At 47.6% G+C, this 14,934-nt stretch overlaps 1 protein-coding gene across 7 annotated transcripts in view; it reads left to right on the top strand.

Annotated features, from left to right (window-relative positions):
- tln2b (talin 2b) overlaps nucleotides 1-14,673 on the top strand; it is an 84,104-nt gene extending 69,431 nt beyond the window's left edge. For 2 of the 7 annotated variants that reach the window (XM_030366853.1, XM_030366855.1), the window contains exons 49-58: nucleotides 144-329; nucleotides 3,325-3,432; nucleotides 3,780-3,885; nucleotides 4,489-4,494; nucleotides 5,702-5,826; nucleotides 8,736-8,861; nucleotides 9,511-9,573; nucleotides 9,658-9,840; nucleotides 10,695-10,820; nucleotides 12,355-14,673. In XM_030366853.1, coding sequence (XP_030222713.1) covers nucleotides 144-329; nucleotides 3,325-3,432; nucleotides 3,780-3,885; nucleotides 4,489-4,494; nucleotides 5,702-5,826; nucleotides 8,736-8,861; nucleotides 9,511-9,573; nucleotides 9,658-9,840; nucleotides 10,695-10,820; nucleotides 12,355-12,483 — 1,158 coding nt within the window. In that variant the 3' untranslated portion in view covers nucleotides 12,484-14,673. The other 5 variants (XM_030366857.1, XM_030366856.1, XM_030366859.1 and 2 more) reach the window with 5 other exon arrangements.
- Nucleotides 14,674-14,934: the final 261 nt, after the last annotated feature.

Here is a 14,934-nt window from a genome sequence, read left to right as displayed (position 1 = left end):
AGTGATTTGTGCACGTTTGTCTGTGTACCAGGGGGGGTGTGTGTGTGTGTCAGTGCTGCGTGGGTGTGTATCAGTGATGTGTGTGTGTGTGTATCAGTGCTGTGTGAGCTACCTCACCCCCCCCCCCATGTGTCCTCTGCCAGGTGTTCCAGTCCAAGGCGGTCCCGGACAAGTCCACCACACCCGAGGAGTTCATCCGCATGACCAAGGGCATCACCAAGGCAACGGCCAAGGCCGTGGCGGCGGGGAACTCCACCCAGCAGGAGGACGTGATCGCCACCGCCAACCTCAGCCGCAAAGTCGTCTCCGACATGCTGGCCACCTGCAAGGTGCCGCTCCTACGCCTCCCCAGCATGCCCTGCTGCCCACACACACACACACACACACACACACATAGCACTGATACACACATGCATGCACGCAGGCACGCGCACACAAACACCCTGATACACTCACGCACGCACACACACATACCAATGATACAAAAACACATGCAAACACACCCAAACACACACACACACACACACACACACACACCTACACATCACGCCTGCGGCCACACCTCGGCCTGCGGGGGTCTTGGTGTCGTGTGTGTTTAAAGACCACTGTGCCCCCACTGTTTACCGCTAGCGGCAGTGACTCTTTCAGTTTTTCAAAGCCAGGTCATTTGAGGCCGTAGGGGGTGGGGGGGGGCGTCCTTGAATAAGAGAGTAAACAGACACACAAATGCAACAGGATGACGTGGGATCTGTTAAATCACTGTTTTTTACGTGAAGATAGAGTGCAATACGATGTTCTACTGCTAAGAAGCTGGTGTCTGATTTGTTTCCTGTTTGTGGTGAAATAATATGTCTGCTAGGGCTGTAACGATTTACTCTGTGGCTTCCGTAAACCTTTAATTAGACACACGCTCACACACACAGTCCCCTTCAACGGAAGCCTTCCTGCAGAGCTCTATGAATAGTGTTTTGCAGCCATTGAGAATCATAATAAAGTGACCCCTCAAATGTAATCAAAATTTCCTTGAAAAATCGGTGTGATTTTTAATGACCACATTGAATCAATCTCTGTTACTCTATTTAACCAGAGTTAAACACAGTACTTCACCCTCCAAAACTTCGACCTTGAGTCCAGGGCCAGTGTCAAGCAGCTTCACTCTCTTTAAACCCAAAGCAGCAAACCAAATAATATTCCTATCCAAAGTAGGGGTGGGAATCGAAGGGTACCTCAAGATACGCAATACATGGCCCGCGATACCGATAATATTGTGATACAGCGATTCTGCGATAATCTAAATATTGTTAAACAATCATGTAACAATACCAACATCACAATATATGTCTCACTATCAGTGGTGATGGGTCAATAGAGGGCACTAGGGCGCCGCCCCTCCGTGAAATATTCACTTGAACATATCTGCCAACTATGATGAATAAACCAATACAAATACGAAATAAATCAACAAACAAACATAGAGTTTATCCTTGTTTGATTGTGTGATGGATAGTACTTGCCTTGCTAGCAACCATTTAAATGCTCCTGAATGAGAATTCTTTGGGCTAGGCTTGTAATTGGTAATTTGAGATAAAGCCCTCTTTCAAGTCAGGGGCGCCGGTAACGTTGAAGTCTATGTGAGCTCACAAACTTTTTGCTGTCTATCAAGCAGAGACAGCTTTTCATTGGCGCATGAAAATTAGACTTCAGGTCGCAATTTTGTGTGCCAAGATCAATGGCATTGTTTTTCATATTTTTGCTACCTCCCTCAGCAGCATTCGTGCTACACAACTACATGCAGAGAAGAGATAGATAGCTAACTAGCAGAAAGATGTAAAAATACTTTCCAACCATTTCAGTGGAGGAATTGGACTCACCAAGCAATTTTATGCTTAAAATGAGCAAGTAAGTAACATTAATTTAGTCTTTCGGCCTGTACTATATCAACAAAATGAAGCAACTGTCCAATATGTCTAACTGCATTTGAAATAGACCTTGAGACTCACAAAAAATGGATGCTATAGGAAAGTGATCATGATTTGCCTCAATATCAGAATAACAACCATGGGTCCAAAAGCAATGGCTAGTGGGATGGCCATTAAGTAGGTCTGTATATGCAGTGTAAGCTTGTCCAGGCCCTGCAAGTCAGGATGAAGCCTATGAATCTGAATGAATTTTTAGGCTGTGGCCATCCCCAAAACGATCCAGAAAACAGGAAATCAAATCTACCAAATTCTACAATTTCAGGGGGAGAACCCCCAGGACCCCCGTCCATTACTGCGCCCATGCAATTTTTATCACCAGCCGCCACTGCTCACTATGAATACAAAATGAGCGTGAAGTGACAAAGAGCTAGATTTATTTTGTCTTTAGTCATGGTCCAAACCTATTTTATTAGATATCGATATTTGGCCACCCCGATGGTTCGCCTGGTATAGCGCGTACTATTTAGGCTCAGTTGTTTACCACAACAACCCGGGTTTTTGGTGCATGTCCTCCCCTCTCCCGCTCCCATACCTTCCTGTCTAAGTCTTCATGAATAAAGCATAAAAATGCCGAAGAAAATCTTTAAAATAAATATTCTGTAACATTTTATATTGAGGTCCTTGTAATAAGCCTTTGTTAATATCTAATAAGAACCTTATTATATGCTTATTAACAATAATTTGTGTTAATTAGACTATGGTTCCCGCTTTAGATCCCGTACCTGCGAAATGCATAATTAGCAGTTTAATAAAGGATTTATTAACCTTAATAAGCATAACAAATGCTCAGTAAAGGTTTAACAATGACATAATAGGTAAATTAGTAAGACTCAATAAATGGGTTGGTGATGCTTTTATTAACAACTATAAGAAACTCATAAGACTATTATGAATGTTATTAAGCAATCGATAAATCGTTTCTTATAAGCGCTTATAAAAGTCGTATAATCTCACAATAAACATGTTTATTATGTTATTATTAACACCTATGGATAGTCTTAACACCAATTAATGTTAATAAGCATTTAATAAGTGTCTTATTACCTATTAACAAAGGCTTATTACAAGGACCTTAATATAAAGCGCCAAATATTCTAATAATTAAAAAATATATATATAATCAAATAATAAATGTATATGTATATATCGATATTTGGCGCCAGTGTGTCGATTCTCGTACCTCAGGAATAAGGGCGAGGATGAATCGGTGTATAGATATTGTGTCCGCCCCTCATCCAAAGCGCTGCTGCGTGGTGTGCTCTGCTCGGTCTGAAGCCAGCGCTTGTGTTCCTCTGCGGGGTCGCGCTACACATACTGAGCAGCCCGCGTCTTGTGGTCCCTGCAGCAGGCGGCGTGCCACAGCGAGGTGAGCGAGGAGGTGAGGCACCAGGCCCTGCAGTACGGCTCAGAGTGCACCCTGGGGTACATAGACCTGCTGGAGCAGGTGCTGCAGGTGAGGACACGGCAGCACACCTCGCCATGCATAGACGTGTGTGTGTGTGTGTGTGTGTGTGTGTGTGTGTGTGTGTGTGTGTGTGTGTGTGTGTGTGTGTGTGTGTGTGTGTGTGTGTGTGTGTGTGTGTGCACGTTACCAGAAAAGTGGGTGTATTCAAACATTTGTGTGGACATTCTTTTAAATGTTAGTTGGATCTGTATTTGATTCTTATCATCTGTGTCCCTCATTATAGTGCTGTGAATCGCACACAAGTGTGGGTGTGTGTATGTGTCATGTAATGAGGGATTCTTTTCCAGCGACAATGTGTTCTATAAAAGAGTGTGTTTGTCTGCGTGTGTGTTCAGGTTCTCCAGCGGCCGACTGGAGAGCAGAAGCAGCAGCTGGTGGTGCACTCCAAGCGGGTGGCAGCGTGTGTGACGGAGCTCATCCAGACAGCGGAGGCAATGAAGGGTAGGGCCACACACACACACACACAAAAACAGGCACACACACACATACACACTAGACACACAAACACAAACACATGTAGAAACACTCTCAGAAACACATGCATGTAGACACACACACATACACTCTTGAGCACACTGCTACCACACTGTCCCCTTTATTCTCTAGTACTTGGTACTTTGTACCTGGTACTTAACAGAAACACATCTCAACTGCTAAAAGCTCATCTCAGCCCTTTTGATTGGGGAACGCAGAACATTCGTGCTGTTCGTGTCGTGTGTCGGCCTGGTGCACGCACTCCCTAATCAAGGAGGCTTTATGGAAATCACCTCACCAGAATGTGCTGTAGGGCAGTTGCAGTGGAAATGGCTCCAAATTGAGCGCTGCCGGCCGGTTATGACTGGCCGACGTGGGCGCTGTTGCCTCTGGAAGCGATATCCCTGACAGCCGTAATGGATTGTGTTTGGGAGGAAGATTAGATTTCACCGTATAGCCGGGGACCCACCGGGGCTATCCACCTCACCCCTTTAATGTCCCTTGTGCTCTCTCTCTCTCTCTCTTTCTGTCTCCCGCTCTCTCTCCCTCTCTCCTTCGCTATGGCCTCAGATGGAGGTAAGTAGGATATGGTGTGTTTTTTTCCCCTCCGTGCCAGATCATCTTTCTCAGAGACTCTAGGGGAGGGGGGGGGGGGGGGGGGTATGGAGGGGGGGTTCTGGTGCAGGGAGAGCAGATTTCCCCTGGGCTCCACCGAATCCATGAAAACATCTTTCCATCTGCGACCCCAAGCTGTTCCAAAAACAGCTCAATTTATTTTACGGCCACTTTAGAAATCGATAAAATGACGGAGAGCCATCAAACGTGCGATGTACACCAAATTGTTTTTAGCAAGCCTTGGTTAACTTCGAGGCCTGAGACCGAAGACGCTCCGTTTGAATGAATCGGGTGTCAAAACTCCGACCACCGGAGCGGTTTTCTTGACTCCATGAGCTCCATCGCCTCAACAGAGACGTTTTCAGTGACGAAACAGACAGTTTTCGGGCATGGTTCAGTCTTGTTTTCTCCCTCCTGTCCCTCCGCCCATCATCTTCCTCATCGGCCTGGATCCAGATCAGGGTCAAGGTAGATAGGACTGGTTTTGTGTTCTTGTGGTTGCTGTTTTTGCTGTGAGGTGTTGTTGTGAAGTGGCACGTCATTGTTATGTCCCCCACCTCCACCATCAGACTGCTCAGTGAACTGATTTGATCTACCTCGCTGGACCCCTGTGCTGCATGTTTGACCTGACTTGGACCTTTCTGACTGCTTTATACCCGCTCTCGTTGAATCTCTTGTAATCGCAAGTCGTCTGTCTCACATGTCCTCAAAGCACTGGAACTTGTGTCTCACATGTCTTCAATGCACTTCAATGCACTGTAAATTGTGTCTCACACGTGTCTTCAATGCACTGGAACTTGTCTTCAATGCACTGTAAATTGTGTCTCACATGTGTCTTCAATGCACTGGAACTTGTGTTACACGTGTCTTCAATGCACTGGAACTTGTGTCTCACATGTCTTCAATGCCCTTCAATGCACTGTAAATTGTGTCTCCAAGTGTCTTCAATGCACTGTAACATGTGCCATGCGAACCCAGTTCGCATGGCACATGTGACAGTGCATTGAAGACATGTGAGAGACATGTAACCTTGTGCCATGCAAACCAGGTTGAAGGTTAACAAGGTTACTGTAACAAGGTTACAGTGCGTTGAAGACATGTGAGAGCATCAAGTGATCTGAACCGAGTGGACCCCGCGCACCACAGACTCACCAGCCCTCCCCTACAGGCTCCGAGTGGGTGGACCCCGAGGACCCCACCGTCATCGCCGAGACGGAGCTGCTTGGCGCCGCGGCGTCCATCGAGGCGGCCGCCAAGAAGCTGGAGCAGCTCAAGCCACGGGCCAAGCCCAAGGTACCGTCACCCTAACCCTAACCCCAGCCGCCCATACCCCGACGCACGCCACACACAGGCCTGAACCACACACAGGCCTCCGGACGTTGGGTGTTGGTTAGCCGGTGGAGCCGGCAGGGGCTGAAGCTACGGGAAAGAAAGTGAGGCATGAGGAGGGAGATCTGCAATATTAAATGACTCTTAGTGGTTGTGTTGCCTTGCCGTTGACGTCGGTATCGCCACCTGAGCCACGGGGCTCTGTCCACAATATTACGGTGGCGTCGGTCCGTGAACACAATTACACGGCGAGGTCCCGAGGTTTACGTTGGAACGAGGACACAATGAGCACTGGAGATGGTGTTGCCCTCTTTCGCGAGGGGAGGTCAGCACTGTCATTGAACAGAGCGCCGCGCTTGTAAAATAGAACACAGTGCAATCCTGAACTCAACGAACCCTCGCATTAAACCATAACAAACAACAGCGGTGTGGAAATGAAATTGAAACACGGCCGCATGCGTTGTGTGTGTCTTTGTTTTAGCGTGTAGGACGTTTACCTGTTCGCCTATCTCCGACGACCAAATAGAAAGACTCCCTGTCTGCCACTAGAGTCCCTCTGTTCCCCTCTCCTCACTCCCCCCATTCAATCTGGCTGTGTTTGTGCTGGATTCAGACGCCTCAGAGACATAAGTTTAGCACGTAGCATGGAAGCTACCCCCTCCACTGCTATGTTCAGATGTTGAATGGAAGCTTATGAGTATGTAGTGTTTGTATTTGTGTTAGTGTTGGGGTAGCCTGGCTCCGCCCGCCTAAGTACTTCCGCTCAATTTGTATTTCCCTTCAGTATTACGTCTGGGTCTGCGGTATGTTAGAGGGTTTTCTCCGTCCAAATCTTGTGCATCCAATCAGCGAAAAGAGGGAGTGGCTGAGAACAATGACGTTAAAGTCAGCTCTCCTCACGGTGTTTGGTTTGTTTACAGCCTACGCGCAACGAGGTTCCCGCCCAAACGTTAGCGTTTGGTTATGGCAGATCCAGAGTGGCACTGGGCAGGTCCAATAGTTTTAAACTTCAACAGACTTCAAGTGAGTTAACGTGTGTAATTTGAGTGGGTCCAGACTGAGATGAAGTACGAGAGTCTGGTAGGACCAGGCTAGTGTTAGGGTTAGTATGAGCATGAACTTAGTGTTAGGGTTAGTATTAGCATGACATTTATGTTAGGGTTAGTAGCAGCATGAAACTAGTATTGGGGTTATTATTAGTACAAAATCAAACGACACAGCTTTTCAAATAAGTTAGAAATGTGTGTTTCTCCAAAAAGCGCATGTGTATGTGTATGTGACTCTGAGGACGGTGTACACTGTATCAGGGGTGATTCACCGCTGAGATAGGGGCTATTCAAGACCTCCTATGGATGTGAGTCAGCAGCTTAGCAGGAACGGCCGCGGGTGTTCCTGCTGAGGCCCAGAGCTGACCAGCGTTTTCCCTCTTATTTTAGCTGCCGTCCAGGGGCGGCACTGCGCTACACGGCGCCGGGGGCGGCTCTCCGGGGCCCCCCAAATATGCCCCCTGTCGCCTGATCAAAAGTGTGGCTATTTGTGAAATAGCTGATGGTTGAAAGGCCGTTGTAGGTTAACAGGCCTGTCGACCGCGGGGAAGTTTTTCTTGCTGTGATGATTTTTGTTTTACACATGCGTAGTTGTTTTGTTGAGAGGTGATTTTTTTTTCAAATGTGTCTCAAAAGTGAGTTACAGCACAGAAATGTACCATGATTACCTGTCAAGATGAGGATTCTCCATATTGGATGTATATCTTCAACATGCTGACGTTTAAATAGCTGAACTTTATTATTAATCAGCTAGGGTAAGAGTGGTAGCCACCACTCGTATTGTGATGACCGCCTAGTCTAGGATACAGAGGGGGTAGAGGAGACAACATGAAGCTGACTGACAAAAAGACAGAATTACACAAATTAAACAGGTACATGTTTCGCCTCAAAGGCCAATACTAAACATCAGGTTCGTCAGGGAGGCTAAAAGACCTTCTTGATCACCTCATCGGTGATTGATCATATATACCTGATGCAGTTCATGCATGATTCTGGAACATGTAACTAATCATCAGTCTGACTCTATGCCTAACACTTCTATCTGTGAGACCTCAAGACTAATCCCCGTCTTCTCCCCCTGCTCCCCTCCCTCCCCCTCATGTGTTCCTCCTCCACCTCCCACTGTGGCCTCTCCCCCGCTGTGCTTCCTGTTCGGCCCGCTGCCCTCCTGTCCAGCAGGGGGCGATCACCTCCTCCTCTGACCCAGCATGCCTCCCCCCGTGCCCCCCCCCCCGTCCCCCTCTCTCTGAGCCGTGGAGGCCTGGAAGCCTTCGCTGCAGGGCTCTGTCTGATATGTTTGATATATTAGGTTGTTATTCAGTCCAACTATATATCAAACATATTCCTACAGTGTCCCGCCCTGTCTCCAAGACGCTGTGGCCTTGTGTGTTTCACTCGTGATCTGTGCTATGAACCTGTTACTGTCTGAGGCACCATATATATAAATATATACATATATATACTATATATATAGAGATATATATATATTAGGGCTGGAACGTTTCACAAAATCCACGCTTTGGTTTTGTGTTTGCGGTTTTCAGTTTGGTGCGGTACGTTTTTCGTAAGGCAGGGGATGACATTGTGTCAAGGGCAAATAATGGTTTTAAGGCAATTTTTATATTATATGTATGCATTTTTTATATATGGACATATATAATGATATATACATATGCAAACATAGCTCTATTTCTCAACTATGTTGGATGGCCCACGTGGCACCAGGATTCCGATTCTCACCGGGGGTGTGTGTGTTGAGTCTGAGCCTCAACGGGGGGTGTGTGTTGAGTCTGATTCTCACCGGGTGTGTTCATCTTCTGTCCCCAGCAGGCGGACGAGAGCCTGGACTTCGAGGAGCAGATCGTGGAGGCGGCCAAGTCCATCGCCGCGGCGACCAGCGCCCTGGTCAAGTCTGCGTCGGCAGCTCAGAGGGAACTGGTGGCGCAGGGAAAGGTCAGCCCGGGGTTTCCTCACACGCACGCGTTCACACACTGCTGTGCGCTCACGGTATCGTGAGGAGCAGGGACGCTGATGATGTCACAGCCAGAACCACTGCACTGCGCACGCAACGTTTGTGTTGTACCTTGCTGTGTCGCTGCCCTGCGGCCTGGGACATGATGCAACAGTTCTGCTTGTTTCCAGGTTCCCATTGTCTGGGTATTATCCCTCATATTCCACCAATGGATCCCTCGGAAAGACTAAGACTAGCTTATGTTATTTATTGTTGTTAAAGGTGTAGTTATTGTTATTAAAACGATTTAAAAGCTGTTAATTTAGTGTCATTTTTTAGAAATGGCATAGCCGTCGGTCAGCTGTTAGTGAGTGAAATGCGTGTACGAGCCAATTTTGTTTTTTGAACATTTCTGGGCATATCTTGTTTCTGGGAATTCATCTTACCGTTAAATCAGCGGTGTAATGCAACACTTCTCAATGCCGCAGAAAAGCAGCGAGGGAAAGAGCAGAGAAGGAAGGGGACGTTTTCCGGGGTTGCTTAGATTCGAAGTCTCGCTCCCTTGAGCTCTCTCCCCCGCCCTGTGTCTTCACCTCCCTCACCCCTCTCCCCTACACCACCGCCCACTGACGTCTGCACTCCTCCGTCCAGGTCGGCTCCAACCTGGCCAACGCAGTGGACGACGGCCAGTGGTCGCAGGGCCTCATCTCTGCCGTGAGTACTCCCTTTAAGTCTTGAGCCCCGTTCCGTGTAGCCACGCCCTGCTCACGCTCTAACCCCGCCCCCCTCGGCCCGCAGGCCCGCATGGTGGCGGCGGCCACCAGCAACCTGTGCGAGGCGGCCAACGCGTCGGTGCAGGGCCACGCCAGCGAGGAGAAGCTCATCTCCTCGGCCAAGCAGGTGGCGGCGTCCACCGCCCAGCTGCTGGTGGCCTGCAAGGTGCGGGCCGACCAGGACTCAGAGGCCATGAGGAGACTGCAGGTACGCCCCCGGGATACACCCGCTCATCCACCAACCCCTCCACCTGGGTAGGAGGGGTAGCGTAGCCCATAAGGAGGAGAGAGGTGGCTAAGAGACATGAGGTCGAGCGCATAGCCACAGGGTGTTCGTTGTTCTGCGTGGAAGCTGCTCCCCCTAGTGCTAGTTTGATGAATGGGAGTGTTTAGTGTTTGTGCTGGTGTTGGTATCAGGGTTAGTATTAGTATGAAATTAAACGACACAGCATTTCAAATAAGGTAAAAATGTGTGTTTTTTTAAAGCGTGAGTGACTGTGAATTCGAGTCTGAGGATAGTGTGTAGAATGTATCAGGGTAGGGATAATTCAGTGCAATAAAATGTGGCGAGGGCGTAAGAAGAAAATGAGGGAATGGTGGAGGAAACGAACAAACGTGTACCTCGTCCAACTTTTTTATTGGCACTATTGATTAGTCAGAATAGCACGGCCGGGGTTGGTTTGATCTGATTCCCCATCTCCATGGAGACCCAACTGGTCTGAACTAATTAGCGAAATTAAGCCTAATTTAGTACAAATGCAAAGGACTTCTTCTGTCTTGACCAGCAGAAATTAAATTAACTTATTTTTAAGTATCCTTCCCTAATTTACTCGCACAGATTGGCCAGGGTCTTTGGGTCTAACAGAGATAGATGAGTCCTTTAACTCTTTGTCATGGTGCTTTAAAGACAATAGCTTAGTGTTCCTTGACCTTATCTTTCTGTTGTGGTGCTTTATCAGAGATAGATGAGTATTCCGACTTGAGCCATCTCTCTCTCTCTCTGTGTGTGTGTGCGCTGTATAAGACATGGCTGACTGTTCTCTCTCTCTTGTGGTGCCGCAGGGTGCAGGCAACGCTGTGAAGCGAGCGTCTGACAACCTGGTGAAGGCGGCCCAGAAGGCGGCCTTTGACAAGGCGGACGACGCCAACGTGGTGGTGAAGACCCGGTTTGTCGGTGGCATCGCCCAGGTGAGACTACAGCTTGGACTGAATGACTCTGGGGGGGGGGGGTACGTTTTGGTACGTTCTCATTAATGTTCTCAACCCTGACGCTGGAGACTGCTGGATCCCACACAGAATTATAAATAATAATAAAATGGCTGTTTGACTTTGGTAGGAGGGGGGGGACTGTAGACCTGTTATCTACAGTCGTCCCCCCCCCTACCAAAGTCAAACAGTCATTTTGCAGGCTGAGGGTGTTCCTTCGCAGCTGAATAAACATGAGATCCTCTAGATCTTTTATTTCTGCCCCCAGCTGCATGCATGCGCCATGTGCATGCACGGCTGTGGATATGAGGATATGTATGCACAGGGAAATATAATCTCATCTGGGAACCCCTTTCAGCAGCATTGCTCTTAAGCCTTCCCAGTCCTGCAGACTGTAAAGTAGGCCAGTCATAACAATGCACCAAGATACAATATGCCAGAATCTAGACATTAATATAAATAGCAACCCAGTTAAAATACCAACCCAACACACACACACAAGCACACACACACATTAGCGCACACACACACACGCACACGCACACGCACACATACATACACATACACACACGCACACATACATACATGTACACACGCACACATACATACGCACACACGCACACATACACATATGCACACACATATGCACACATACACACACGCACATATGCACACGCACTTACACGTATACACACAGACAGACAGACAGAGGCACACACACACACACAGACACACACAGACGGCTCATTCCTTTAGACTCCAGAGATTCTCTATTTATATTCCTGCTCTCTGTAGAACTCCTGGGGTGAATGTTCAACATCCCAGTGTTGTAACTGGGTCCTTTATTCTGCTCTCTCCCTGTATGTTTAATTATGTTATCACCAGTCAAATGTCAGAGACCGGCTTACTAGAGGTTAACATGACATTATGCAAACCCTCTTTATTCACCATAATTTACCTGTTAAAATCGATGGTGCTTTATCAATCCCAGAAGTTTGAATGTCAGTCAAATGTTACACGACTGAAGTATAAAGGAAAAGAGATAACAAATATCAATGTAACGTCATATTGTTATACATTACTGACCATGATAAATAGGTGTCTTAAGTAACCTGCTACATTGAGGAGTGACAATTGCATAGAAAACAACCACAAATATTTGATTTTATTGATTTCGAAAAAAACAAAGTTCCAAGCTTCACAACCGTATTGTGGGTTTGAATTCAGCAAGCCCCACTGGAAAGTAAATAGCGAGGAGAAGCATCTCCTTTATGCATGTCCCCCAACCAAAATATAAATAACACAAAATGAAAAAAAAGAATAATAGGATACAATAAAAAAAAAAAAATAGAAATTTAACCAAGTAGTTCTATCCACATTATCTAGGGATATAGTGTGGAGGTGATCTAACACCACTACGTCTTAAAGAGCGTTGTCTTGATCCTCTGTGATCGTTGACCTTCCAATGGACCTCATACCACGTGTACGTGTGAACCCTCCCTCTGTGGCCCTGCAGATCATCGCCGCCCAGGAGGAGATGCTGAGGAAGGAGCGGGAGCTGGACGAGGCGCGCAAGAAGCTGGCCCAGATCAGACAGCAGCAGTACAAGTTCCTGCCCAGCGAGCTGAGGGAGGACCACAGCTGATTGGCTGCCCAGGGCCCCGCCCACAGCCTGTTGGATGGAACCCGTCGGGAGCACAGAGTACCGCTGGCCAGCGCCAAGTCGGTCTCCACTCCCAAATAATTATAATTAAGGAATATATAGGACTTGAAACAGGCCTGTTTGAAAAGGTGTAAAAGTGCCTGTGCTCTATATTATGTATGTGTGTGTGCGTGTGTGTGTGTGTGTGTGTGTGTGTACCCGTGACTGAATGGGAGTTGGCTTTCAAACAAAACAACAAAAAAAAATCCTGGTTGTTTGTGTACTTACTATAAGAAAAGTTAAGACGATGTATCTAAAAAAAAAATATCGTACTCTTACCACTCGCCGCTTGTTCCTGAGCGGAGAGTCTAAAGCAATCCTGGACCTCGCTGGGGGATGCTGGGGGAACTGGACCGGGGAGGAGAGGGGGCTGCTCTGCGTCTCCACACGGGACGGTGATACGGGGGCCGTGGGTTCAGCCCCGCCCTCCACAGGCAGCCATCTCCACGGCCCATCCCACGGCGGGACCCCATCGCCTCGTGTTACCATCCGCTCGCAGCGACCAGCGACGGTCCTCCTATATACATATCATTTCAGCTACCGACCAATAGAGTAGCAGGACAGGAATGGCACTTGTACTTTACTAACACGAAGATGAACTCGGGTCTCCGCGCTCTTAATGTGAAGGAGGAGTTGATGAGAATGGTTCTGAACGCTTCCGCTCAACTCGCTGGCGGTGTGGCTCTGGTCCGACGTGGTGGACAACAAAAAAATACATGAACAGCGGGATGGTCATCTCTAGGGTCGCTGTTTGTCGAGCGAGACTCAACTCTCAATAATAATAATGATATATTTTTTATTTCTCACATCTGTCTGAAGAAAATGCTGGTGCTTAAAAAGTGAACAGGTCACACTATGTTGCTTTCGATAACAAAAAAAAGAAAAAGTGTTTGTCATGCTGCTTATGAACTTGAACCCCACCCCCCACTGCCCCCGGCCCTCTGCCCCCCCACCCCCCCCCCCCGGCCCCTTGGCCGTCGGCCCCTCATGCGTGTTCGAGAGAATCTGTTTACATACCGCACCGTGTTTGTCCTAGCTTGTCCTAATGTTTTACTTCCAGCCCTGTCAACAGGAGCCAGGTATGATTTGAGGCACTAAATACCCTCCACACATTCCCTCCCTGGCTCTGTCCTGGTTCAGACGCTCGCCCGCGTCCAGACCGTCTACAGCAATACCGAACCCGCCGAAGGGCCCCCCTGAATAGCGATCGCGCTGTGTCCTTTTAGACGAGGGCAGCAGCGCACGGAGACGGCCACCATGACACTTATGCACTGAGGAAGGCGTCTGATAGGCTGCTGGGAGCGTCCTTGCAGGCCGCGTCCCCCACACACGAGGAGGAGGGGCCCTGGGCCGACTGTGTTTCTGTGTTCTATATCCTAAGTATAATCTATTCTGTATCTCTCTCTGTCCTCGTCTGCTCCACATTTTGTACTAGTGCCTTACATGAGTCTGCAGCATGGGGCATGCGGTGGGATAGGGGGGTGGTCTTCTACCCCCGGATCAGAACCATCAACGCCAATGTATCCCCCCTCACCCAAGTCGGGCTCTGATGTTACCATCCCCTATAGTCTTCTAAACATCCGATTTGAATGCCTTGCCCGATGGTCTGATGAGGCCGCCGTCTCCACGGTGGCCGTGGTGAGGGGCAGCCTGGACGCTGGGGTTTGAACTAACATGACTAACACTACATTGCATTCCGTCAGCATGAGGCTACGACTTATATCAACACATTGTTCTGCCTTGGAGGTGGCTAGGAAGCCTGGTCCCTCATCCAAGGGCAGAGCCGAATCAACTTTTTTGTTTTCGTCCTTAAAACCACTATAAAGTTTGTATTGATATAAATGTATGAATTATCACAAAATATATTGTCTAAACTATTTGTCCAAATATTAACTGGAATAGCAAAAGTTAGTAGTACTCTTCTGAATAGGTGTTGTGCTTTCTTCAATATTAGTTATATTATTTCATGAAATATGTTTATTTATCTGGTCCCAAAGGTATTTTTTGTATTCACCAAAAATTAAAAAAGTGTAAAACAATCACGTCACCGTTTGTTAGTTTTTTCGTTTTTTTTGTTGTATTTACCTTGATTTCACAATGTCATCTTTTGAAAATAAATACACAGACATTCGATGTTTCGTTCCTCGTTTATTTAGCTTATGTGTTTCGCTCTGAGCTCTGAACATTTGCCACAGGAAATCAGTTGCCATTGCAGAATCTCTCCAGTAGGTGGCAGTGTTTCCTACACGGTTCAGTGTGAGGGATCGCCCTGGCCTTTGGAGAACTATGCTGTGGTGGAATCCTTGGCAGACCAAGCCACACCAAATATGGTCAGCGTGTCATATACTTTTTTCCATCCGTTTTGGAAATCAGAAATATTTTTACGTAATGAGA

This window comes from Gadus morhua, chromosome 9 (assembly GCF_902167405.1).
Source record: "Gadus morhua chromosome 9, gadMor3.0, whole genome shotgun sequence".
NCBI classification, from domain to species: Eukaryota; Metazoa; Chordata; class Actinopteri; order Gadiformes; family Gadidae; genus Gadus; species Gadus morhua.
This window is presented reverse-complemented; position numbering and strand designations above follow the sequence as displayed.